The 27852-nt window shown below is 39.5% G+C and overlaps 1 protein-coding gene across 1 annotated transcript in view; it reads left to right on the top strand.

Annotated features, from left to right (window-relative positions):
* Positions 1–27852, top strand: part of LOC128700925 (uncharacterized) — a 254943-nt gene that overhangs the window by 106164 nt on the left and 120927 nt on the right. The window contains exon 3 of the mRNA XM_053794400.2: positions 24711–25415. Coding sequence (XP_053650375.2) covers positions 24711–25415 — 705 coding nt within the window. The remainder of the gene's footprint in view (positions 1–24710; positions 25416–27852) is intronic.

Genomic DNA, 27852 nt, shown 5'->3' with positions numbered 1-27852 from the left:
TCTCTTTTTACATTGCTTCACCACTCTCTTAACCTCTCTCTTTTTCTCCATATATTCTTCCCTCCTTGCATGACTTCTACTTTGTAAAAACTTCTCATATGCTAACTTTTTCTCCCTTACTACTCTCTTTACATCATCATTCCACCAATTGCTCCTCTTCCCTCCCGCACCCACTTTCCTGTAACCACAAACTTCTGCTGAACACTCTAACACTTCATTTTTAAACCTACCCCATACCTCTTCGACCCCATTGCCTATGCTCTCATTAGCCCATCTATCCTCCAATAGCTGTTTATATCTTACCCTAACTGCCTCCTCTTTTAGTTTATAAACCTTCACCTCTCTCTTCCCTGATACTTCTATTCTCCTTGTATCCCATCTACCTTTTACTCTCAGTGTAGCTACAACTAGAAAGTGATCTGATATATCTGTGGCCCCTGTATAAACATGTACATCCTGAAGTCTACTCAACAGTCTTTTATCTACCAATACATAATCCAACAAACTACTGTCATTTCGCCCTACATCATATCTTGTATACTTATTTATCCTCTTTTTCTTAAAATATGTATTACCTATAACTAAACCCCTTTCTATACAAAGATCAATCAAAGGGCTCCCATTATCATTTACACCTGGGGGTAACTGTAGAAAAATATTCTTTTCGTATGCCTTTACTCTATGTATACCAATTCACAACCCTTGTGGGTTTAATGCTTTTTATAATTAATAATAATAATAATAATAATAATATTATTATTATTATTATTATTATTATTATTATTATTATTAATATTAATAATACTACTAATAATAATATTATTAATATTAATAATAATAATAATAATAATAATAATAATAATAATAATAATATTATTATTATTATTATTATTATTAATAATAATACTACTAATAATATTATTATTAATATTAATAATAATAATAATAATATTATTATTATTATTATTATTATTATTAATATCATTATCTTCATTCACTCTAAAAATGGTGTGTTGCTGTTTGTTTATTCTGAACTAACTTGTACAACTTGTACACAATGTAAGAGTATTTGTATTGTGAGGTAATTATTATTAAAATAAAAAAATATTGAGGTAAATGTTTTACAAACTCTTACAAATGGACGTGAATGAACTAAAAGTAGACACACATTAATACACATTTCGCCTGACCAAGTGATCATCCACTACCTGTTCAGTTTGTGTTCTTACATTGTCTCAACTCTGTATCTCGTTCTCTCTCTCTCTCGTTTACTCTTTCGTTAACTAGTTGGCTCTCATTGACGATGGCGTCTAAGGTTAGCTGTAATAAAAAGAGAAGTCGTAAGCCTCTTGCTTTAAGTGCCAAGTTAGAGGATGATGGTGTGCCATTTTGATTTTATTCAATAAACACCCTGCCACTCGCCTCTCACACATTAATATTAATATTTTAAGGTAAGTAATAAGTGTACTCTGTGTGTATCTTACCTTTTATTGTGTTTTTAATGCCTATTTCTATTGCTAACTTAATATAAGTTAGTGTAAACTTGTTGTCTGGCATTTATTGCATATTTTATGTGTGCTCTGATAATAATACTTGTGGAGCCAGGTGGAGGGACAACATTACGTTTTCTCTGTTCAGCCATCAAAGAAAACGTGTATGAATCTGCGTTTGGCCCAGCCACTCCACCACTCCACTTTTGTTTACAATTTTCGGCATGAATTATTCATTACTTCTACCTTCGTTTATGATGGCATCTAAAGGTAGCTGTTAGAAATGATTAAATTCAGTGAACAAGGCATGTCGATGTTAATAATATGGCTCTGGGCCACAGTGTAGGTAGTCGGTAGGTGTAGCCCAGGCTACACCTACCGGCTACCTACACTGACTTTATACAAATAAATACTACTCACCTCTCTTCCTATATTAAGACTACACATATTTTAAGGTAAACAATGAGTGTACTGTATGTGTATTTTACCTCTCTTTGATGTTTTAAATATCGTATATTAAGTATGAGACGGGGAGCCAAGGCTACCTACACCTGGGCTACCTGCACCTGACTTCCTACAAATAAGTACTACTCACCTCTCTCCCTACATTAAGATTACAAATACTTTAAGATAAGTAATGAATTTACTGTGACTGTATTTTACTCTGTGTTTTTAATGCCTAGTTCTATTACTAACTTAATATAATTTAGTGTAAACTTGTTGTCTGGCATTTATATGCATTTATAAATGGAAAAAAATGGAGTTCTGCCTTCCGGTTATGTCTGCTTTCCGGCGACAGCCTGGAACCTAACCCACCGTATAAGTGGGGCCCTACTGTATATACAGGAAGGCCCCACTTATACGGCTGGTTAGGTTCCAGGCTACCGCCATAAAGCGGAAACCGCCGTAAAGTGGAACACCCTTTTTTTCCACTTACAAATGCATACAAACACTAGATAACAAGATTACACTAACATATATTAAGTTAGCAATAGAACCAGGCATCAAAAAACAATAAAAAAAGTACAATACACACATAGTGCACTCATTACTTACCTTAAAATATTTATAGTCTTAATCTAGGGTGAGACAAGTAGTATTTATTGTAAGAAATCAAGTGTGGTATGTATGGTAGTCAGCCAGGCTACCATACCAGGCCAACCCACCTACACATAATATTCTATTACATTTAAGCATCCCAGAGCGATAAAATGTATATACAGTTCACTCATTACTTACCTTAAAATATTTGTAGTCGTAATGTAGGGTCAGGAGTAAGTAAATGAGATAAAACGAATAAATGAGAGAGAGAAAGAATGAGTGCATGAGAGAGGACAGGCGCAGAGTTATGTAAACAAACCAGGCGAAGGTAAGTTTTGTAAACGAAGTGTACACGTCTGGATTGTGTACAAGTTACATTGTGTACAGGTTGTCTCTACATTGATACGGTAGAATAAATAAAGAACACTCCCATTCTCATGTAACATCATTTTGAGAAGAAATGATGCTCTGAGTGAACTCAATGGAAATAAGCCACTCTGACTTTTTTGGGTTATCCTAGGTTCTCTACACATATGTTGTTATGTATGATAATCTATGTAACTGTATTTGTGTATACCCGAATAAACTTACTTACATACATACGAAAGGAATAATTTTCTACAGTTACCCCCAGTAACACATTTTCTCTTATGTTAGATTAGAGAAAATGTTATTCTTGGCATCACTTGTACAAGTTATCTGGCTCCCACATCTCATATTTATGTTTATTTATTCTATTGTAGGGTGTATTTATCATCTTTTTATGTTATGTATCGTGTTTAATATATAATTTTGAAAAAAATATCATGGATGGATTAACCCTTTCAGGGTCCATCCCGTAGATCTATGGCTTTACGTTCAGGGTCCAAACCGTAGATCTACGCCATGAGCTCAGCTCACTCTGATAAACTGTGAGTGGTACATTTGGTGTGGAGAAATTTTCTCCAGGAGGGGGGTATCAGCCCCCTTCAGCCCTTTCAGCCCCTTCAGCCCCTTTCAGCCCTGAGTGGCCAAGCCCTCAGAAGGGGCGAGCGTCTTGTTTACTGCTAGAGTGAGTAATTGATCACAGATGCTATGCCACGTAGTCAAGTGACCTCTGCTCCTTGCAGCGGTGTTGCAAAGTGTATTTTTATAAGAGACAGTACAGCTCTTACTTAGCAGGACAATTAAGGAAAATCCTGCTCCCACTTTATTACCATAGTAAAAATATTGTTGTCTATGCTTAAGACAGCAAGAAACAAACATTCTGCTTTGCTTCATCGAGGAGGTGACAAGGATGCAAGGTACTAGGTCAGCGTTTTTTTTTTTTGTGCTAGGGCAGTGACGGCTTGGGGCGGTGTGGCGACGCCAGACTATCTTTGACTCTAGGGAGAGTGACACTGATGCCAGGAGATCTGTGCGTTAGTGTGAACAAAGTGTCTCTAACACAAACACTTAAGAGAAGTGTGATCAGCTTCTCTTGTGATACATTGTGAACAATAAAGACAAATCTTGTGGAACATAGTGTACCAGTGTGCGTTTCCTAGACAATGGAAGACGTGGACATCCAAGGACACTTCAGCTTCTATCAAGTCACCGATACCTGTCGAAGGTGTTGAGAACACCATAGCTCACGTTACAAAGAGCAAGGTATGTTACGAATTTCTTGTAGATCGGGGGATTGCGCAATTCTTGAGTCACAAGGAGTTTGTAATCAACCTATAATCGGCAGTAAGGTGTGGACTTTTGAGTCCAAACAAGTAGGTATTTCGTCAGCCATCATCGAATGAAATATGCTGACATAACACCCCCTAGGGGTAATTTATACTTACAAATTGTATCTCTTGACAGCCCAATGTTGTGATGGTTTCGACAGCTTCTAGACCTCGTCTGAAGGGGCGGCTGTGTAGACGATTTGCTGTCATTTATCAGCTAAGTGTTTCCTATATTTATATATATACACATAGCTGGTAAGGCCAAAATTCTCAACAGAATTTGGTCGTGCTCGAACCAGATAAAGACCACACTGTTGTCCAAATATGTTGTACTACAGTGTACAAATAACATATGAGCCAAGGTCCTTCGAAAAAAGCTGTAAAACTAGTGTTTTACAATATAAATCAGTATAAATGAGTCCCTCCAGACTCAATCACAGAGAATGGGCAGCCAAAAGAAAACGGGTGCTCACCCAGCGTTCACCCAAAAGAAAACAGGCGCTCACCCAGCGGACACCCAAAGAAAACGGGAGCTGGGTGACTCACCCACATCCTGCACCCACTGCTCCAATCTCGAGAAAATGCTGATTAAGACAACAGCAACCCAAGTGATGTTGTTTGTCTGAGTGTATATATATACACAGTGTTTATAATGTTTATAGACAGAAATTAAGAGACAAGATTGTGTTAAAGTTTGTTTCTTATAGATCTACCTGTTATATTAAAGGAACTTATATATAAAGTGTAAGCTTTCAAATATATATTAACAGTGAAATTTATATATGTGTAAGTAATATTCACGTGTGATTACAGTTATACAGTGACATTTATAGTGTATAGTGAATGAAGTGTATAATATCGTTATTTACGATTAATCATCATGGTCAGGCTGACACAGCAAACAAGCCATAAACACCAGCCACATGTACTGTGTACCCTTCATGGTCATTGACCCTGAGGTTAAGCTTAGTGGGTCAGTAGTGTCTGACTCGATTATTGCTGACTTAAGCATAACAAAAACTCAGCTGTTTATAGCAGTACAGTGTTTTTTAAATACTATAAGTATGGTGCTAGAATTTTCAGTATACCATTAAAATGGCTTGTTTGAAAACTCAGTTTCAGTCTTTACAGACTAAGATTACACAATTAGAAAATCTAATTTCAGTCTGTCTAGGATTAACTCAAGATACAAACATAGATTTTGATGATCTTGAGGTCAAGTTTGAATTATTTACACAACGCATGGAAATAATTAATTCAGACTATACACATTATGAAAATAAATTCCTTGAATCAGATCCATCTGAGGATGAAATTAAAAATGTTTTGGATACTTTTAGTGATCAACAATTAAGGTGGACAGGAGTACAAGCTATCTGCCGTAAAACTCTGTCACAGAGACCTACTATAACTAGTGAGCAACCACCTGTTACACCTGTAACAACAACAAGTGTCCCATTACCAAGCTTACCTACATTGTCATTACCTATTTTCCAAGGTCATAATTATGAAGAATTCATTAGTGGTTTTCAATCCATAGTAAATTCACGAACTGACATAGATGAGATTGCTAAGTTTAATTATCTTAAATGTCTTGTGAAGGGAGAACCCTATGAACTGATTAAGTCATTTCCGGTGGTTAAAGGTAATTATCAAATAGCCTTACATGTCTTAGCAGACAATTACTTCGATGCTGACAAGGCTAGAGTTAGACATGCAGTCTTAATATCAAGCTTGAAGCCACCCAAACATTGTTTTTCAGACTTACAGGCATTTAGAATTACATTAGACAATAGTCTCAGATCTCTAGATGCTAAATATGACCTAAGACAATGTGATTGGTTTATCAGTGGTATTGTACAGGATAAGCTGTCACCACAAACTATTGAACGATTAAATATTATGTTCAATAAACGCTATTTCACTTGTGAAGAAATTAGCAATGGTTTACAAACAATAGTTTCATGCATGCAAGCAACGAGACAAGATGAAAAATCCACAAATCCAGTGGATAATAAACCTTCAACTCAGTATAAAAAGAGTATACCTACTCCCACTAAACCACATAATGGGAATTCCCATATAGGCATTTATCAAGCTGTGAATACAATAGACAGTAAACAGACTGTCATACATAAACGTACTCCAAAATGTGTACTTTGTGATGGAATACATTGGGCACAGTATTGTAGTCAATACACATCAATGGAGGCACGTAAACAACGTATTCATCAGCTGAAAAGATGCATCAAGTGTTTAGGTGAACACAAGGGAGGAAAATGCTCATTGAAGAAGTGTTTTAAATGCAAGGGTATGCATCATACAGCATTATGCCCAAATACTTTTGCTGAACAGCAGCAGACTTCCACAGAATCAGGAAGTCAACAAGCAACAGCATTAAATGTGAGAGATAAGTTTAAAGCAACTGCTCTTCCGATAGCTCGAGTTGAGTTATCTAATAAATTACACAAAACCAATGTGCTAACACTATTTGATCAAGGCTCACAAAGGTCCTTCATAAGAAGATCAGTGTTGCAGAAACTGAATAAACAACCCTATGCCAAAATACAGTTAGATATAGCTGGTTTTTTCCACAATTCTGGTAAACAGACATATGACCTAGCCAGAATCACTGTTGGTCTAGGAAACAGGAAAAAGACAGTAGAAGCTGTGGTAGTAGATGATTTGCCTAAGTCTGTGCAGATCCAGGGATTAAAAGAAACAGTTGCAGCACTGAAAGCAGCTAAGGTCAAGTTAGCCTGTCCTGACATACAGACGGACACAATTAGTCCAATTGATTTAATCATTGGAAGTGATTATTATCACTGTTTTGTGCAAAATATAGTAAGTAAACATGATGTTCACTTGCTGAAAACAGCAGGAGGCCACATGATATGTGGTCCCATTCCCTCTCAAAGTGGGAAAGAAGCTGATATTGATTCAGTGGAAAATGTACTAGTTACGAGAATAACCGCTGATCATGTACCACAGCAAAAATTATCATTACTGGAAGAAATGAATGAACCAGTTGATAAGTTGTGGGATTTAGATGCGATAGGTATTGATGTAAATAAACCAAGCCCACAAGAGTCTCAGACTTATAACCAATATTTGGACACTGTCAAATATAAAGATGGACAGCATTGGGTTAGGTTACCATGGAAATTAAATCCACCACATCTGCCTAGCAATTATCGCATGGCTTTCGGACAGATGAAAGCACAAATACATGAGCTCAGGAAGAATCCAGAGTTACTGACTGTCTATGATAATATCATACAAGAACAGTTGGACAATAAATTCATTGAGGAAATAGTCGAAGATAAGTTGAAGACAAACGCTCATTATCTCCCGCACCATGGAGTCAGAAAATATTCTGAAACCACTCCACTACGTGTTGTATATAATTGCAGCGCACGTGCAAATAAAGATGTAGCAAGTCTTAATGACTGTCTGATGACCGGACCCTCACTAACTGAGAAGCTTGGAGACGTGCTTATGAAATTTCGCACAAACCCATATGCCTACACGGCTATTTCCAAAGCTTTCTTAAGAGTAGGACTACAAGAAATAGATAGAGATTATACTCGATTCTTGTGGCCTGAAAATCCACATGATCCTCAAAGTCCTGTGAAAACTTATCGTTTCAAATCGGTATTATTTGGTGCCACATCCTCTCCATTCTTACTAGAAGCTACTCTAAATACACATTTGAAGAAATCTGAAAGTCCCTTCAAAGAAATCTTAAAGAAAAGTTTCTATGTGGACAATCTTCAAGGTACTGTGAATAAAGAGGAGGATTTGAAATCCTTATACAGAGAAGCTAACAAGGAGATGAAAGAAGCAAATATGCCTCTAAGGATGTGGAATACAAATTCAAAGCAATTAAGGGAACTTATCAAAGAAGATTTCCCTGAAACTGAAATTCCTGATTGCAACAATATGCTGGGACTTAATTGGAACACACAGGAAGATACTCTGAGTCTCAAAAAGATAAACAATAAATCATGCAGTCCACTCACTAAACGTAGTTTACTCTCAGAGGTATCACAATGTTTTGATCCTCTAGGACTCGTCTCACCAATTACCATAAAGGGTAAAATGCTTATGCAAGATGCATGGAAACTCAAAATTGGATGGGAGGAGAACTTGCCTCTAGAAATGAGTCAAGCATGGGATGAAATATCCAGGGAGTTTAAACAACTTCATCAAATTAAATTTCCCAGACAAATAGGTCAAGAGGGAAACAATTACACATTACATGTGTTCTGTGATGCGTCAACCAGAGGTTATGGCGCTGTAGCTTACATGAGTAATGCTGAAGGAAGTACACTAATTACTTCAAAGGCCAGGGTAGCACCCTTGAAGGTCAGAACAGTACCACAATTGGAACTGACAGCACTCTATGTAGGTACAAAATTAGCTGTCTATCTCAACAAAGTACTTGATCATCTCACTATTGAGAAAACCGTGATCTGGAGTGATAATGAAGCAGTTCTCCAGTGGTTAAGAAATAATAAGAGTAAGCTGGTCTATGTACAGAACAGAGTAGCAGAAATAAAAGAGATGCAGAGAGATTATCTCTTTCTTCACGTCTCTACCCAAGAGAATCCAGCTGACATGTTGTCACGTGGTGTCCCACTCAAGAAATTTGTGGATAATAAATTATGGCTCCACGGACCGAACTGGCTCTCTGATGAAAATAACTGGCCTCAGCAAAAAGCTCACATTATGCCAGAAGAAACAGTCTGCTTGAACACAGCAGAAATAAGTTGTGTAAATACTGCAGCAGCCACAACAGAAATAGTCATTGATGGATCTAAATACTCATCTTTGGGTAAACTATTAAGATTTACAGTTCTTGTCTTTAAATTCATTAAAGGAATTAAACCTGATTATGAATGTCTTGAACCCATTAAATACTGGGTGAAACTAATACAGAAAGATGTTTTCTCTACAGAATATAAATTTCTAGAAACACAAGATAAATCCCCAAAGAAACCTGTCATGATTAATTATTTAGGACTTTATCTCGACTCAGAAAAGATTATAAGATGTCGAGGAAGAATTCATAATTCTTCACTACCTAAAGAAGCCATACATCTAATATTGATCCCCAAGAATCATTGGCTAACAAAACTGATTGTGCAAAACGCCCACAGTAATGTGTTACATGGTGGGGTAGCTGACACACTTTGTCATATACGACAATCCTACTGGATACCTCAAGGTCGACAAAGTGTGAAAAAACAAATAAAGGACTGCATTACTTGTTGTCACTACGATATGCGAGTATGTCAGTATCCAGGTCCACCTCCATATCCCTCTGAAAGAGTTTGTCATATCACTCCATTTGAGGTGACAGGTGTAGATTACACTGGACCAATAATTTTAACCAAAACAGTTGACAAAGTTCCCATCAAGGTGTACATCTGTTTGTTCACTTGTGCTACAACTAGAGCAGTACATCTAGAAGTAGCCACTGACATGTCTGCTGAAACCTTTATCAAATTATTCAGAAGGTTTGCAGCCAGAAGGGCATGTCCCAGACTGAGGATTTCAGATAATGCAACGAACTTTGTTGCTGGTGCTGCTTATATAAGCAAGATCTTTGATCAACCAGAAGTACAACAGATGCTGAATCAACGCAGATGTCGTTGGAGATACATTCCTCCTAAATCTCCATGGCACGGCGGATTTTATGAAAGAATGATCGGCATTGTAAAACGTTATTTAAGGAAGACTCTTCATCGTCAGAGAATAGACTTAGAAGAATTCCGTACAGTTGTGACTGAAATAGAAAATAGTGTCAACAACAGACCTCTAACTTATGTTACCGATGATCTGGACAATTTAGAAGTGTTAAGTCCATCTCATTTACTCCATGGCAGAAGGCTCGAACCTGTTCCTCCTATGAATGATAAAGAAATCATAGAGGATCCTACTTATTACGAACCTGAGCAACTCAGAAGTAAATTCAAACACCTTAATAAAGTGATTGAACATTGGGAGAAAATTTGGCGAGAAGACTATCTCACCTCATTGAGAGAACACTTCTATGGAGCTGGTGTTCCTGAAAATCATAAGTCCTTAAGACCTGGTGACATAGTGATTATCGACAATGATGGTCCGAGGTCCCAATGGCCACTTGGAAAAATTGTGACCATATATCCTGATGCAAATGGAATCATCAGGACAGTTGATGTTTTGAGCAAAGGTGTAGTGAATAAGGGGACAATAAATAAACTAGTGCCGTTAGAATTACACAGTGTTGAAAACAAAATTAGTGATTCTCCAGAAACCACACAGACTAAAGCTGTTCAGAAAAGACAAGCAGCAGTGGTGGCGAGTGAGAAAATCAAATTAATGTTAAGTGATGAATAGTTCACCTGCAGCGAACCTCCGCCGCCCCCCAGTGTGGAGAAATTTTCTCCAGGAGGGGGGTATCAGCCCCCTTCAGCCCTTTCAGCCCCTTCAGCCCCTTTCAGCCCTGAGTGGCCAAGCCCTCAGAAGGGGCGAGCGTCTTGTTTGCTAGAGTGAGTAATTGATCACAGATGCTATGCCACGTAGTCAAGTGACCTCTGCTCCTTGCAGCGGTGTTGCAAAGTGTATTTTTATAAGAGACAGTACATCTCTTACTTAGCAGGACAATTAAGGAAAATCCTGCTCCCACTTTATTACCATAGTAAAAATATTGTTGTCTATGCTTAAGACAGCAAGAAACAAACATTCTGCTTTGCTTCATCGAGGAGGTGACAAGGATGCAAGGTACTAGGTCAGCGTTTTTTTTTTTTTTGTGCTAGGGCAGTGACGGCTTGGGGCGGTGTGGCGATGCCAGACTATCTTTGACTCTAGGGAGAGTGACACTGATGCCAGGAGATCTGTGCGTTAGTGTGAACAAAGTGTCTCTAACACAAACACTTAAGAGAAGTGTGATCAGCTTCTCTTGTGATACATTGTGAACAATAAAGACAAATCTTGTGGAACATAGTGTACCAGTGTGCGTTTCCTAGACAATGGAAGACGTGGACATCCAAGGACACTTCAGCTTCTATCAAGTCACCGATACCTGTCGAAGGTGTTGAGAACACCATAGCTCACGTTACAAAGAGCAAGGTATGTTACGAATTTCTTGTAGATCGGGGGATTGCGCAATTCTTGAGTCACAAGGAGTTTGTAATCAACCTATAATCGGCAGTAAGGTGTGGACTTTTGAGTCCAAACAAGTAGGTATTTCGTCAGCCATCATCGAATGAAATATGCTGACATAACACCCCCTAGGGGTAATTTATACTTACAAATTGTATCTCTTGACAGCCCAATGTTGTGATGGTTTCGACAGCTTCTAGACCTCGTCTGCAGGGGCGGCTGTGTAGACGATTTGCTGTCATTTATCAGCTAAGTGTTTCCTATATTTATATATATACACATAGCTGGTAAGGCCAAAATTCTCAACATTTGGGCCTAGATATGAGAGAATACATCTATGTGGTATGTGTGCACCACATAAAACAGATCCTGCAGCACACTGTGTATAATGAGAGAAAAAAATGAAATCATGATTTTTCGATTAAAACAGCAACTTTGCAGTGTTTTTTCGTATGTTTTTTATAGTTGTATTTGCGATTTCTTGGTCTCATTTGATAGAATGGAAGACATGTTACAAAAATAGAGATGATTTTGATTGGTTTTAGCACTAGAAATGGCTTGAAACTGAGCTCAAAGTAGCAGAAATGTTAAATTTTTGCCGATATTCAAGAGTAAACAAACGACCTCACACGTCTAATACACGTCAGCTGGTGGGTCTAATATACATTCACAAATATGGTGATGATATTTATACAATTATTACAGTATTGCATAACAGTAAATCTTCTATTTTTTGGTGTGAATAAAAATTCATTATGTGAATAAAAAATCAAAATGGAATTTATTTGTAAAGCCTCAAAACATAACTAATGAACAGAGGAAATGTTAGTTTAGTGCCAGGAATGCCTACATTGTTCATTCTGGACCCTATTTTGAAATTGGAATATTTTGAACTTTGTGTTAAATTGGCCAAATTAACAATTTCCGATCACTTTATTTTGTAGTTGAAACAGTTGACTTGGCGATTTCTTGTGCTCAATCGATAGAATAGAAGTAATACTAGTGAAATAGCTAAGAATTTGGTTGATTGGAATAATGTAATTGGCCTAAAATGGGAGTCAAAGTCGGCAAAATCGCCGATTCGTAAATATCGCTGACACATCAAAATTCGCGAGAGCATAATTTCGTCAATTTTCCACCAAATTTCGTACTTTTTGTTTTATTACCTTCACAAAAAGATTCTCTACGATTTCATAAGAAAAAATAAAAAATTTTTTTTTTGAAAATTCTTGGACACTGGTGCGTGACTCCAGATTTGGGCCTTGGACCCTGAAAGGGTTAATGAAAATGTGTATATTAACGTAATATACAACATTTTAGAAATTTAGAAATTTAGAAATTTTAGCATACAAACAGAGGTACAAAAAATACAGGTAAGAGCAGCATGCCAAAGCCACTTATATGCATAGCATTACGGGCTGGCTTAAAATTAACTTAGGATTAACTAAGCAATGATGAAATCAGTGATAAGACATTATTGTAAACAGATAACTATAAAATCCAATGAGTATTACAAAGACAGGTCCTATGGTTGCATGCATTGCTGTTCATTCAGTAGAATGGAGTATTCTGTTAGGTAGTGTATTTAAAAAAATAACAAAGTTAGGTTTAACATTTGTGTGATATAATTGTGAGTAACATTTAGGATATACAATTTATATGGTTCAGTTATTCAGTATTTATTTGGTTTTGAGTGAGCAAGTGAACTTTGAGAAGAGACTTGAATTTATAAACAGGTAGTGTTTCTTTTATATTTACAGGTAATGAATTCCAGATTTTAGGGCCTTTTATGTGCATTGAGTTTTTGCATAGCATGAGATGGACACTAGGAACATCAAAGAGTGATCTGTGCCTTGTATTATGGTCATGTGTTCTGTTGAGGTTGGCAAGGAGATGTTTGAGGGGAGGGTTAATATCAGAGTTAAGTGTTCTATGTATGTAATAAGTGCAATAATAAGTATGGATGTTTTGTATGGTGAGTAGGTTGAGTGTTTTGAATATTGGTGGAGTGTGCTGCCTGTAGTGAGAATTTGTTATCATTCTAACTGCAGCCTTTTGTTGGGTAATTAGTGGTCTGAGATGGTTAGTTGTTGTTGAGCCCCATGCACAAATTCCATAGGTGAGATAGGGGTAAATAAGAGAGTGATAAAGGGCCAGGAGGGCTGACTGTGGAACATAGTACCGTATCTTCGATAGTATGCCTACAGTCTTGGAAATTTTCTTAGAAATTTGTTGTATATGTGTATGAAATTTGAGTCTATTATCGAGGTGGATTCCTAAAAATTTTCCCTCTGTTAGCTTTGTGATAGGTGATCCGTTTATCGTTATGTTAAGAGGTACATCTGTAGCTCTGTTACCAAACTGAATGAAGTAGGTTTTGTCAATGTTTAGTGTAAGTTTGTTAGTCCTCGTCCAGGTAGATATTTTCCGTAATTCGGTGTTTACAGTATTGGCTAGCGTGACTGGGCTCGGGTGAGAGAAGACGTATGTGGTGTCATCTGCAAAAAGTGTGGGTTTGAGTAATTGCGAAGCATTTGGTAGGTCATTTATGTATAGGAGAAAGAGAAGAGGGCCAAGGACACTTCCCTGTGGGACACCAACTGTAATTGGTTGTGCGGAAGAGCTTGCCCCATTTGCGTACACATATTGGCTTCTGTTGCTGAGGTAAGACTTGAGGTAGTTGAGGGAGTGCCCTCTAATACCATAGTGTGACAATTTTACGTGGAATAAGTCATGGTCAACTGTATCGAAAGCTTTACGTAAGTAAATGAAGATCCCCAGTGGGACTTCTTTTTTCTCTATTGTAGTGTATATATGTTCTAGCATGTGTATAATAGCATCATTAGTATTTTTATTAGGCCTGAATCCAAATTGGCAGGGGTTGAGAATGTTATGGGAGATGAGGTAGGAGTGGATTCGTTTATGAATTAATTTTTCGAAGATTTTTGAGAGAGGGTGTAAATTGGATATTGGCCTATAGTTATTCAACTCTGTTTGGTCTCCTCCTTTATGGATCGGGGTGACCCTTGCTGTTTTGAGAACTGTAGGGAAGGTGGAGGATTCAATGGATTTGTTAAAGAGTGTTGCAATGATTGGTGATAGTACTTGTGACGCTTTTTTGTATGTAAAGGGTGGTAAGGTATTTAAATCTCCTGCCTTGTTTTTCAGTGTGTTGATAATAAGGGAGACTTCGTATGGGTTAGTCGGAGCTAGGAACAGTGTGTTCGGGTAGTTGCCAGTGAGGTAGTCATTTGGTGGGGTATCTGAGCTTGGGATATTATTGGCAAGGTTTTGACCTATAGTGGAGAAGAAATCATTGAGTCTGTTTGCTGTTTCTGTTGGTGGGAGTTGGGGTTCATCTGATTTTGCTAATTTTATTTCGCTATGTCGTGATATCTTTTTTGTTCCCAGAATTTCTGATAGGGTCTTCCAGGTCTTTTTTATATCACCTCGTAAGTTGGATAATCTGTTCTCATAATACAATTTTTTTGCCCTTCTTATCAGGCTGGTTAGGATTGACGAGTAACGTTTTGTTTGGTCTCTGGTTATGTGACCCATTCTGTACTGTTTTTCATATCGGTGTTTTGTATTTATGGATTTGAGAATGCTGGGTGTTAGCCAGGGACTGTTCAGTCTCTTAGCTGTCATCTGTTTAGTTTTTTAGGGCAGTGCTTGTTATAAAGGTATTGGGTCTTTTTTAGAAAATTATTAAAACATTCGTCAATATCTGTATAGATTTCTAGCTCAGTGTGCCAGTCAATGTTTGTTACTGCTGTTGTGAAGTTATTAATGGCTGCCTCATTGTGAAGTCTGAAGGTGACTTTAGTAGTGTCTTGGGGTATTTTACCAAGAGTTGTTATGAGGAAAGTAGGGTAGTGGTCTGTGGTATTATCTGTAATTATGCCTGATTTTAAAGGGGATATGGTGTTGGTCCAGATGTGGTCAAGTAGGGAAACACTAGTCTCTGTAACTCTTGTAGGTTTTGTTACTGTTGGTAGCAGCATGCAGTTACTCATTGTGTTTGTGAATTCAGTAACGTGTGGGTCCTGGTCTTGCAGGAGATTTATATTTAATGAGACTCGGTGATTATTATTATTATTATTAGCATTTCTAATATGGCGTCACTTGTGCAAGTCGTCTGCTACCACATCTCATATTTATGTTTATTTATTCTATTGTGGGGTGTATTTATCATCTTTTTATGTTATGTATCGTGTTTATTATATAATTTTGAAAAAATATCATAGATGGATTAATGAAAATGTGTATTTAACGTAATATACGACATTTAAATGAGACTCGATGATTATTATTATCATTACTAATATGACGTCTGGAGACATAAGACACTCTTACTGATTTTAATGTGTACCTGCATGCCAGCACAGTATGTAAGTTTATTGAAGTACAGGTATACATAAGTATAATTATCAGAGTATATATAAAATATGAAATAACTTTTAAAAACATTTGAAATTTTGGAGTTTCCAGACAAAATAGAGAGACTTAGTGCTTACTGAGCTCACGAAGAATGTAAACAAACAAGGTGGGGCACGGTGACCGTATTAGAAAGTCAGGTGGGGAGAGCCGTATAGCGAGTTTTGGTCATAATTTGAAATGACCGTATTAGCGGAATGCCGTAAAGTGAAACGCCGTAAAGCGGGGCCTTCCTGTACATACATACACACCATCACAAATCCAGCATCACTGGGACCTGTAGTGTGCCAGATTACTGAGTTTGCTGAATTACAGAGTGGTTAGGTTAGAATACACTTAATAAAATTAACCAACTTGACTTACACAGTTCATTGAACATCAGCAAAATTCAAACATTTCCGCTACTTTGAGCTCAATTTCAAGGTACTTTTCGTCATGAAAGCAATCAAAATCATGTCTATTTCTCTAATATATCTTCCATTCTATCAAATGAGTCCAAAAAAATGAGAATACAACCATAAAAACCATACAAAAATATACTGCAAAGAGGTGGCTAATGGCTGAGAAGTTAACTCCCTTATTTATCATCCGTCTTTTTTGTTTTTGTTGTACGTTAAGAAGCATCTTTCCATCATACATTGCCCAAGTTTCAGTGAGATAGCCCAACAAACAACCAAGAAAAAAATTTTTACCAAAAATCATATATGGCAAGCCCAAGACAGGTACTGGAAATAAGTCACTTTGTCTGATTTTTCTGGGTTATCCTAGGTTCTCTATACATACACTGATATATATGATAATCTATGTAACTGTATTTGTGTATACCTGAATAAACTTATTTACTTCTAGTCTGTCGACTGAGTACAAGAAACTGCCAATTCACTTATTTCAACTACCCAGTAAAGTGGTCAGAAATTGGCAATTTGCCTGATTTCACACAAATTTCAACAGATGCCAATTTCAAAATAGGATCCAGAATAAACAATGTAGACATTCCTGGCACTAAAATAACATTTTCTCTGTTCATTAGTCACGGCTACAGGCCCCTCTTATATTACTCTTGCTTACCATTTGGAATTTTTATTCACAAAAAAAAAAAACAGAAGATTTACTGTTATTGCAGACTACTGCATTATTGTAATAATTGTATAAATAATGTCAATCCATTCTTGACTCCGTACTGGAATTTAGACTGTCAGGCGGACAGGTATTGGACGGTGACGTCATTTGTTTACTCTTGAGCTTCGCTAAAGAATAGAACATTTTCGCTACTGTGAGCGCAATTTCAAGGTACTTTTTGTCTTGAAAGCAATCAAAATCATATCTATTTCTGTAATATATCTTTCGTTCTATCAAATGAGACAAAAAATAGGAGAATATAACCATAATAACCATACAAAAATATACCGCTAAGCGGCCGCTAATGGCTGAGAAGTGAACTCCGCTATTTATGGTCTGATTTCTTTCATTTTTGGTGTACGTGAAGAAGTATCTTTCCGTCATATATTGCCCAAGTTTGAATAAGATAACCCAACAAACAACTGAGAAAATAATAATAATAATAATATATTATTATATTATTATTATTATTATTAATAATAATAATAATAATTATTTACTACATGTACATGTACAAGGTATACAGGCCTAGCTGACATCAGTGACATACTACTGTATAGAAAGCCGCTTGTTATGCAGAGTATACCTACCATCCGACTTATGACCTGCTCGAATTACGACCACTCGACTTATGACCGTGTTTTTTTTGCCAAATTTCTGGGAAATAAACAACTATTTGTGTTGTACACAGTGTTTATCCTAAACCTTACAGTATAAAATACAGTACTAACAGCATAAAAAGTAAAGTAAAACATGAAATACCAAAATAAAACAATAAAACAGTCATTACAAAAATGTGATGTTGATATTCAGTAGTAAAGTTTGACTTACGTCCATTTCGACTTACGACCGGTTTCTCGGAACTGAACTTGGTCGTAAGTCGGATGGTAGGTGTCTTTCAAGAAAATTAGGTCAGTGTCCCTGGATAACACCCACACTAGTCGGCTAACACCCAGGTACCCATTTACTGATGGGTAAACATGCCTAATGTTTCTACCCTGGCTGGCAATCAAATATTTACCAAAAATCATATATGGCTAACCCAAGCCAGGTACTAAAAATAAGCCACGTTGACTTTTTTTGGGTTATCCTAGGTTCTCTACACATATGCTGCTGTGTGTGATAATCTATAGAGAGAAAATAACTTTTTTGTTTCAGGTTTATTGTGCAGTACGAGTGTATATCACAGTTAGCCCTGTGCTACACTCTGTTTTCTCTAATATAAGCCACCAAGACAGTGATAGGAGAATGGTGTTTATATACCATATCCTCTTCATACCTCCGTCGAACTGCTCAATGTTATGCTAAATATTATTCATTCTGGAGTATTTAACATGTTTTATGTTATTTATATTGTTTCTTATGTCATATTAGATCAATTGTGATAGGCAAATAAGCTGTAGTGTTGATATTAGCGTATTAATAAAGCATATTCTCCTGCTTCATGAGACTGAGCTCATGGCAACCAACAGTGGCTTCAAAGCCACCTTATCTTTAATGGATAATGTACTGTGTAGGTGCTTTACATAATGAGAAGCATTTCTTTTATTCATTGGAACCATGGCTAGGGCTAAAAGTAAGCAGGTTAAAACAATAAATGGAGAAAAAGAAATTAGAATGACTTATGCAGCAAGTAGCGCCACCAAACAGTATCAGCAGGTTGGTGTCGCGACCCTGGAAATTTGAAATTATGCTAGCCAAAATAAGTGCCGAATAACTGAAGGAACCGAATAACTGATTGCCGGATTTGTGATGGCGGACCTATATGTATGTATGTATGTATGTATGTATGTATGTTTGTTTGTTTGTTTGTTAGTTAGTTTTCATTTTTATGTAATTGTTTTACTTGATGGCAGGATCGTTGGTGTCTTTATACTGGTGTCATAAACAAGCAAGATAACAAGTATATCTTGCTGCTTCTACTTACATTTAGGTCACACTACACGTATATGTACACAGATATGTATACACACCCATCTGAATTTTCTTTCTATTTTTTCAATAGTTCTTGTCCTTTTTTATTTCCTTTTATCTTCATGGGAAAGTGGAAAAAGAATACTTCATCTGTAAGTCGTGTGTCGTAAAAGGCGGCTAAAATGCAGGGAGCAAGGGACTAGTAACCCCTTCTCCTGTATATATTTTTAAATGTAAAAAGAAAACTTTTGTTTTTCTTTTTAGTTCACCCTGTCTTGTGGCATATGGTCGGTGCATTAAAAAAATATTAATTTTTCAAATTTATATTTACCTCTCACTATAAGCTTGGGATGAAAATGTTTTAAGGTGAGTAATGTGTACAGGTCTCCCTCAACATTCACGAGGGTTAGGGGATCAAGAGCCTCGCGAATGTTGAAAAACAGTGAATGTTTGGTGCCCCAACATATTGTAGGGAAATATAATACAATACTGCTTCCTTAACTTGTTGAACCATGAACAATCATAAAATACATGAAAACGTTATAAATTGTACTAAATACATGCGTTATGCCTTAACAACATGTATGTTATTAAATACCACTGCCTCCACCACTGCGAGTCCCTACTACCCTCCCTCTGACCCCCCACAACTGGCAGCCAGCCCTCCCACCACTGTGTGGTGAGTGTTTTGTTTGTTCATTATTTGCTATTAAACTACAGTATAAATAATGTAAACCCATCCATGACTGCATATTGGAATGGCTATTTGGACAGGTATTGGAAGGTGACATCATGGGTTTACTCTTGAACACAGCAAAGAATCAAACATTTCTGCTACTGCTAATAATAATAATATAATAATATAAAAATAATATTAATAATAATAATAAATACGATAGAATTGAAGAAGGAAATTGTACAAAAATACGAGGGCTGAAGCAGTGGTGGAGGAAGTGGTTGACGCATCGTCAGTGTGGCTTTGTTTATGCTGGAGTGAACATTAGTCTCCGTGCTCTTCCAAACATTTCACAATAATTCATTGTATTTGGTGCTTGTAGATTGAGTGTGTCTGGAGTGGTTGAGGCAGTGGTTGAGGCAGTGGTAGAGGCAGAGGTAGTGGTAGAGGCAGTGGGTGAGGCAGTGGTAGAGGCAGTGGGTGAGGCAGTGGTAGAGGCAGAGGCAGTGGTAGAGGCAGTGGGTGAGGCAGTGGTAGAGGCAGTGGGTGAGGCAGTGGTAGAGGCAGAGGCAGTGGTAGAGGCAGTGGGTGAGGCAGTGGTAGAGGCAGTGGGTGAGGCAGTGGTAGAGGCAGAGGCAGTGGTAGAGGCAGTGGGTGAGGCAGTGGTAGAGGCAGAGGCAGTGGTAGAGGCAGTGGTAGAGGCAGTGGTAGAGGCAGCGATAAAGGCAGCAATAAAGGCAGTGATAGAGACAGTGGTAGAGGCAGTGATAGAGGCAGTGATAGAGGCAGTGATAGAGGCAGTGATAGAGGCAGTGGGTGAGGCAGTGGGTGAGGCAGTGGTAGAGGCAGTGATAGAGGCAGTGGTAGAGGCAGTGATAGAGGCAGTGGTAGAGGCAGTGGTAGAGGCAGTGATAGAGGCAGTGGGTGAGGCAGTGATAGAGGCAGTGGTAGAGGCAGTGGGTGAGGCAGTGGTTGAGGCAGTGGTAGAGGCAGTGGTAGAGGCAGTGATAGAGGCAGTGATAGAGGCAGTGGTAGAGGCAGTGGGTGAGGCAGTGGTTGAGGCAGTGGGTGAGGCAGTGGTAGAGGCAGTGATAGAGGCAGTGGTAGAGGCAGTGATAGAGGCAGTGGTAGAGGCAGTGGTAGAGGCAGTGATAGAGGCAGTGGGTGAGGCAGTGATAGAGGCAGTGGTAGAGGCAGTGGGTGAGGCAGTGGGTGAGGCAGTGGGTAAGGCAGTGGGTGAGGCAGTGGGTAAGGCAGTGGGTGAGGCAGTGGGTAAGGCAGTGGGTGAGGCAGTGGGTAAGGCAGTGGGTGAGGCAGTGGTATTTACTAACATATATGTTATAAATAATAATAGTACATGTTAATATTAATAACATTTATAATAATAATAATAATAAAATAAATGTTATTCATAATGTACTATTATTATTATTTATAACATATATGTTAGTAAATATCACTGCCTCTACCACTGCCTCAACCACTGCCTCTACCACTGCGTCTACCACTGCCTCAACCACTGCCTCTATCACTGCCTCTACCACTGCCTCTACCACTGCCTCTACCACTGCCTCTACCACTGCCTCTATCACTGCCTCTACCACTGCCTCTACCACTGCCTCTACCACTGCCTCAACCACTGCCTCTACCACTGCGTCTACCACTGCCTCAACCACTGCCTCTATCACTGCCTCTACCACTGCCTCTACCACTGCCTCTACCACTGCCTCTACCACTGCCTCTATCACTGCCTCAACCACTGCCTCTACCACTGCCTCTACCACTGCCTCTATCACTGCCTCAACCACTGCCTCTACCACTGCCTCTACCACTGCCTCTATCACTGCCTCAACCACTGCCTCTACCACTGCCTCTACCACTGCCTCTATCACTGCCTCTACCACTGCCTCTACCACTGCCTCTACCACTGCCTCTACCACTGCCTCTATCACTGCCTCAACCACTGCCTCTATCACTGCCTCTACCACTGCCTCTACCACTGCCTCTACCACTGCCTCAACCACTGCCTCTATCACTGCCTCTACCACTGCCTCTACCACTGCCTCTACCACTGCCTCAACCACTGCCTCTATCACTGCCTCTACCACTGCCTCTACCACTGCCTCTACCACTGCCTCAACCACTGCCTCTATCACTGCCTCTACCACTGCCTCTATCACTGCCTCTACCACTGCCTCTACCACTGCCTCTATCACTGCCTCTACCACTGCCTCTATCACTGCCTCTACCACTGCCTCTACCACTGCCTCTACCACTGCCTCTACCACTGCCTCTACCACTGCCTCTACCACTGCCTCTATCACTGCCTCTATCACTGCCTCTATCACTGCCTCTATCACTGCCTCTACCACTGCCTCTACTACTGCCTCTACCACTGCCTCTATCACTGCCTCTACCACTGCCTCTACCACTGCCTCTTTCACTGCCTCTACCACTGCCTCTACCACTGCCTCTATCACTGCCTCTACCACTGCCTCTATCACTGCCTCTACCACTGCCTCTACCACTGCCTCTACCACTGCCTCTACCACTGCCTCTACCACTGCCTCTATCACTGCCTCTACCACTGCCTCTATCACTGCCTCTACCACTGCCTCTACCACTGCCTCTATCACTGCCTCTACCACTGCCTCTACTACTGCCTCTACCACTGCCTCTACTACTGCCTCTACCACTGCCTCTATCACTGCCTCTATCACTGCCTCTATCACTGCCTCTACCACTGCCTCTATCACTGCCTCTACCACTGCCTCTATCACTGCCTCTACCACTGCCTCTACCACTGCCTCTACCACTGCCTCTACCACTGCCTCTACCACTGCCTCTACCACTGCCTCTACCACTGCCTCACCCACTGCCTCTACCACTGCCTCTACCACTGCCTCTACCACTGCCTCTACCACTGCCTCTACCACTGCCTCACCCACTGCCTCTACCACTGCCTCTACCACTGCCTCTACCACTGCCTCTACCACTGCCTCTATCACTGCCTCTACCACTGCCTCTACCACTGCCTCTACCACTGCCTCACCCACTGCCTCTATCACTGCCTCTACCACTGCCTCTACCACTGCCTCTACCACTGCCTCACCCACTGCCTCTACCACTGCCTCTATCACTGCCTCTACCACTGCCTCACCCACTGCCTTTACCACTGCCTGTACCACTGCCTCAACTGCTGCCTCACCCACTGCCTCTATCACTGCCTCACCCACTGCCTCACCCACTGCCTCACCCACTGCCTCACCCACTGCCTTTACCACTGCCTCTACCACTGCCTCTACCACTGCCTCTACCACTACCTCTACCACTGCCTCAACTGCTGCCTCACCCACTGCCATTACCACTGTCTCTACCACTGCCTCACCCACTGCCTCACCCACTGCCTCACCCACTGCCTCACCCACTGCCTCACCCACTGCCTCACCCACTGCCTCACCCACTGCCTCACCCATTGCCTCTACCACTGTGTCTGCCTCTACCACTGCCTCAATCACTGCCTCTACCACTGCCTCTACCACTGCCTCTACCACTGCCTCAACTGCTGCCTCACCCACTGCCTCTATCACTGCCTCTACCACTGCCTCACTCACTGCCTCACCCACTGCCTCACCCACTGCATCTATCACTGCCTCTACCACTGCCTCACCCACTGCCTTTACCACTGCCTCACCCACTGCCTCACCCACTGCCTCACCCACTGCCTCTATCACTGCCTCTATCACTGCCTCTATCACTGCCTCTACCACTGCCTCTACCACTGCCTCTACCACTGCCTCACCCACTGCCTCTACCACTGCCTCTGCCTCTACCACTGCCTCAACCACTGCCTCAACCACTCCAGACACACTCAATCTACAAGCACCAAATACAATGAATTATTGTGAAATGTTTGGAAGAGCACGGAGACTAATGTTCACTCCAGCATAAACAAAGCCACACTGACGATGTGTCAACCACTTCCTCCACCACTGCTTCAGCCCTCGTATTTTTGTACAATTTCCTTCTTCAATTCTATCGTATTTATTATTATTATTATTATTATTATTATTATAATATTATTGTTATTATTATTAGCAGTAGCAGAAATGTTTGATTCTTTGCTGTGTTCAAGAATAAACACATGATGTCACCTTCCAATACCTGTCCAAATAGCCATTCTAATATGCAGTCATGGATGGGTTTACATTATTTATACTGTAGTTTAATAGCAAATAATGAACCCAATGGAAATAAGTCACTCTGTCTGACTTTTTTGGGTTATCCCAGGTTCTCTACACATATGCTGCTATGTATGATAATTCTATGTAACTGTATTTGTGTATACCTGAATAAACTTACTTACTTACTTACTTAACACTCACACAAAACACTCACCACACAGTGGTGGGAGGGCTGGCTGCCAGTTGTGGGGGGTCAGAGGGAGGGTAGTAAGGACTCGTGACAGTATACTTAAATATGATTTGGCAGTTGGAAATTCGCGAATGTGTGAAGCCCGCGAAAGTTGAAAATGCGAATGTTGAAAGAGACCTGTATAATTTATTAGTATTCATTTTACTTTCATGGATTTAGACCTAGCTCTATTGCATGTACTTAATATACATATTACATGCTGGTTCTGCTTTACAGCGCTGATGTTTACAATATTTCGGTAATACAGCAGTTGTCAGTTATGCCCATTCATCATATATTCAGACTTCCTACAATTAATATATTTACCACTCACTATAAGCTAAGGACTAAAATATTTTAAGATATGTAATGTGAGTACTGTATATGCATTTTATAGACCTAGCTCTTGCTCAATATATGATACCATAAACATGTTATTAGGCTTTTATATACATTTTAAAGTGAAAAAAGGCTATGTTCCACTTTCTGCAGGAGTCAGGAACCAAACCCTCAGTATAAGCAGGACTTACTGTATTTGTACAAACAATCATGACACCTAGTGTTAATGATCCTGTATACCTCTAAAGTATGCATGACCTGGATTGTTGATGAAGATTGGGAATATACCTCCAGTGTTTGAATGATTGTCTATAAATTCAATATGAATTCTTAACTGATGAATAATTTAATTTAATTCAACTCAGTTTCACTATAAAATATCAGTAATATAATTCAATCCTGTTTTAGTGCAAATTCAAACAATATTAATTTCTACAGGATAATGACACGCCAGAGGAGTGTAATGTGTGTTATAGCAATTATGATGAAGAGCTACGACGGCCACGCACTCTGCCGTGTGGCCACACATTCTGCACACAATGTATTGAAGATACAATAAAGAATGTTCGACTAACCTGCCCCAGCTGCCGTGCTGAGCACAGTGCCACAGCTGCTACTCAGTTCCCAATCAATTATGGTATGGAGGCTTTCATTAAGAAATTCATAAGTATGCAGGTCACATCAGTGGAAACAATGTCAGCAAAACCTGGTGAAGATCACACAAGAGGCATCAGTAAGAAGTTACGGTCTATGGTAGAGGAACACAAGAGCAATATCAATAACCTTATAAGTGAGTGTGAGGAAGTATTGTCTCAGCTGGGCATGTACCAGGGGCAGGTGAGGGACTGGAAGACCCAGCACCACCAACTGCAGGACAGACTCTATGATCTGGTGGAGCAGAACAAGACAGCAATAAAGTTCCTGGAACAGGAGAATACCAGTGTGGTAAATATGACAACAGAAGGAGAGGCAGGAAAGAAGCAGCTGCAGACCATGCTGGAGTGCCTCGACACAGTCAACACTGCACAGGAGGTCGACACAGCCTTTGATGAAGCTGATCAGTGCAACTTGGAGGTTGAAGATTGGATCCAGAAGTGTCAGGAACTCTTCCCAGATGTCAACACTGTCTGCACCTCAGTGAAGGTACACTGCTGGAGGTCACTACTCTCACTGAACTGAAAGTAGCAATTGTCTTTCATAAATACTATAGATATTTTAACACTTCACCTGTAATATTTTTAAGCTTTTCTTTTTTAAATGTTTACTTTTACGAAGTTACAATAGTTATACATTCCATTTGCTTGTGTTTTAAATACTGATTGGATTTTATTTATTTTGTTATAAACACATCGACCGTTTCCCACTGAGGGAGTGCGACCTGAAAAATGAAGACACACTTTCATCATCATACACTTCATTACTGTCTTGCCATAGGTACACTTACACTACAGTTAAAAAACTGCAACATTAACACCTCTCCTTCAGAGTGCCAGCACTGTACTTCCCACCTCCAGAACTCAAGTCTGGATAACCAGTTTCCTTTAATCCCTTCATAAATGTTACTTAGCTCACACTTCAACAGCATGTAAAGTCATATAAACCATTTGACTCCACTTGCTCCTAGCTAACACGCTAATACACGCTAGAAGTTCAAGCCCTGTGCACACAAAACCTCCTTTAGCCCCGTTTTTCCAAACCTTCTTAGGGCGATCCCTGCCCCGCCTTCCTTCCACTACAGATTTATACACTCTCCAAGTCATTCCATACTCTTTAAATGTCCGAACCATCTCAGCAACCCCTCCTCAGCCCTCTGGATAATACTTTTAGTAACCCCAAACCTCCTAATTTCCAAACTACAGATTCTCTGCATTATATTCACACCACACATTGCCATCAGACATGACATCTCCACTGCCTCCAGCCTTCTTGTTACAACATTCAACACCCATGTCTCATACATATATAAGAGAGTTGGAATAACTGTTCTCTCATACATACCCCTCTGTGCTTCCATAGATAACATTCTTTCTCTCCATAGACTCCTCAGAGCACCAGTCACTGTTTTCCCCCTCATCAGTTCCATGATTCACCTTGTCACCTGTAGGTCACCTGTAGGGTGACTCCCGCCCACAAGGAGCACTGTGCGATGTCACACGTAAGCTGCTAAGTCTAGCAAGGGATCGTCTATATAATACATATGGATGGTACTAGCTGTGATACTCAGATATGCTATACAACGTATACAGGGGATCATCAACCATGCTGACAGCTCGGTCATGTTATGTATGGCATCTCGACATACCATACTTTACAGGCTGGCAGGCAGGTGGCTCTGGGCTGATTCTATACAATAGCAAAGACATACATAACTTAGAACCAATCATAGAAATGGGTATGGGATATACTCAGTTGAATGGATAACATTGGATATTATATTAATGGATGGTGATTTACATAATGCACTACAAATTAAAGGAACCAATCGTAGTATAATAAAAGATAGAATTGATCAATCGATCTGTATTCAAGCACTCTATGGATTCTGAGGAAGAATATGTATTTACAAAGGTGAAAGTAATTAACAGCAAAGGCAGACCTGGTGCACACAGATCATTACTGCTAAATCTCAGAATTCGGAGGGAACGTGAACATACAAAAAAATTTGAAAACTGATCACCTAATAACAAAATGCATGATTGACAACTTCATTCAACTTGAACATTTAATTATACAGGCTATGTACATTTAAACCCAACTCTGCGAGGGTAAGATTTACATATGCAGAACGGTTATCATCTCTGGGAGGATTGAAGCCTTTTGCAATGTCAAATGCATGCCTTGATTGAGGGAGATCTGAATTAGTATCTACAAAAGATACTTGGGGGTTTTTCATTACTTGTGTACACAAGGAATAATGACATTCAGGTTGATCATCTGACTGGATGGTAGAGGGTACAGACTCAGGAGGACTGTCAGCTTCTGTCACATTAGTCTGGGTAGAAATATCATCGCATACTAACTTCATGTGATCTAAATACGATTCTTTATACTGCCCCGTACTAATTTCTCTGACTTTATGCTTATTGCCATTGATATGTTCAACTACTCGATGAGGACCAACAAACTTTTGATCAAGCTTAGGCATTGCGGATGTTTTGTTGAAGTTAATTACTCTCGAACTCACTTTAACCTTAGTCTGCTTAGTACAGCTATTAGTTACTCTTGTAAATTCTGCTGTTGACTTATGAAGCATTTATTGGACTCTTCTGAAAACACTTTGAGCTAGACTGGTACAAGTGGCTATGAAATCATCAGGGTTGTAATTGGGTTTTGGTGCGGAATATAACAACTCATTAGGTAACCGCTTGTCTACACCATACAATACATAATGTGGAATGTCACCTATTGAAGCATTGTAAGCAGAATTTATAGCACACTGAACATCAGGTATGACTTCTTCCCAAGTTTCACTATTTGGGTTGATAGTAGTTCTTAAGACATCAAGAACTTTCTTATTGGTTTGTTCCACCAAATCATTATTTGCAGGATGATGGGGAACAATGGTTGACTTAGAGATCTT

This window comes from Cherax quadricarinatus, unplaced genomic scaffold (genome assembly GCF_038502225.1).
Source record: "Cherax quadricarinatus isolate ZL_2023a unplaced genomic scaffold, ASM3850222v1 Contig84, whole genome shotgun sequence".
NCBI lineage: Eukaryota > Metazoa > Arthropoda > Malacostraca > Decapoda > Parastacidae > Cherax > Cherax quadricarinatus.
The sequence above is the reverse complement of the archived record's forward strand: the minus strand, read 5'-3'. Positions and strand labels throughout refer to the sequence as shown.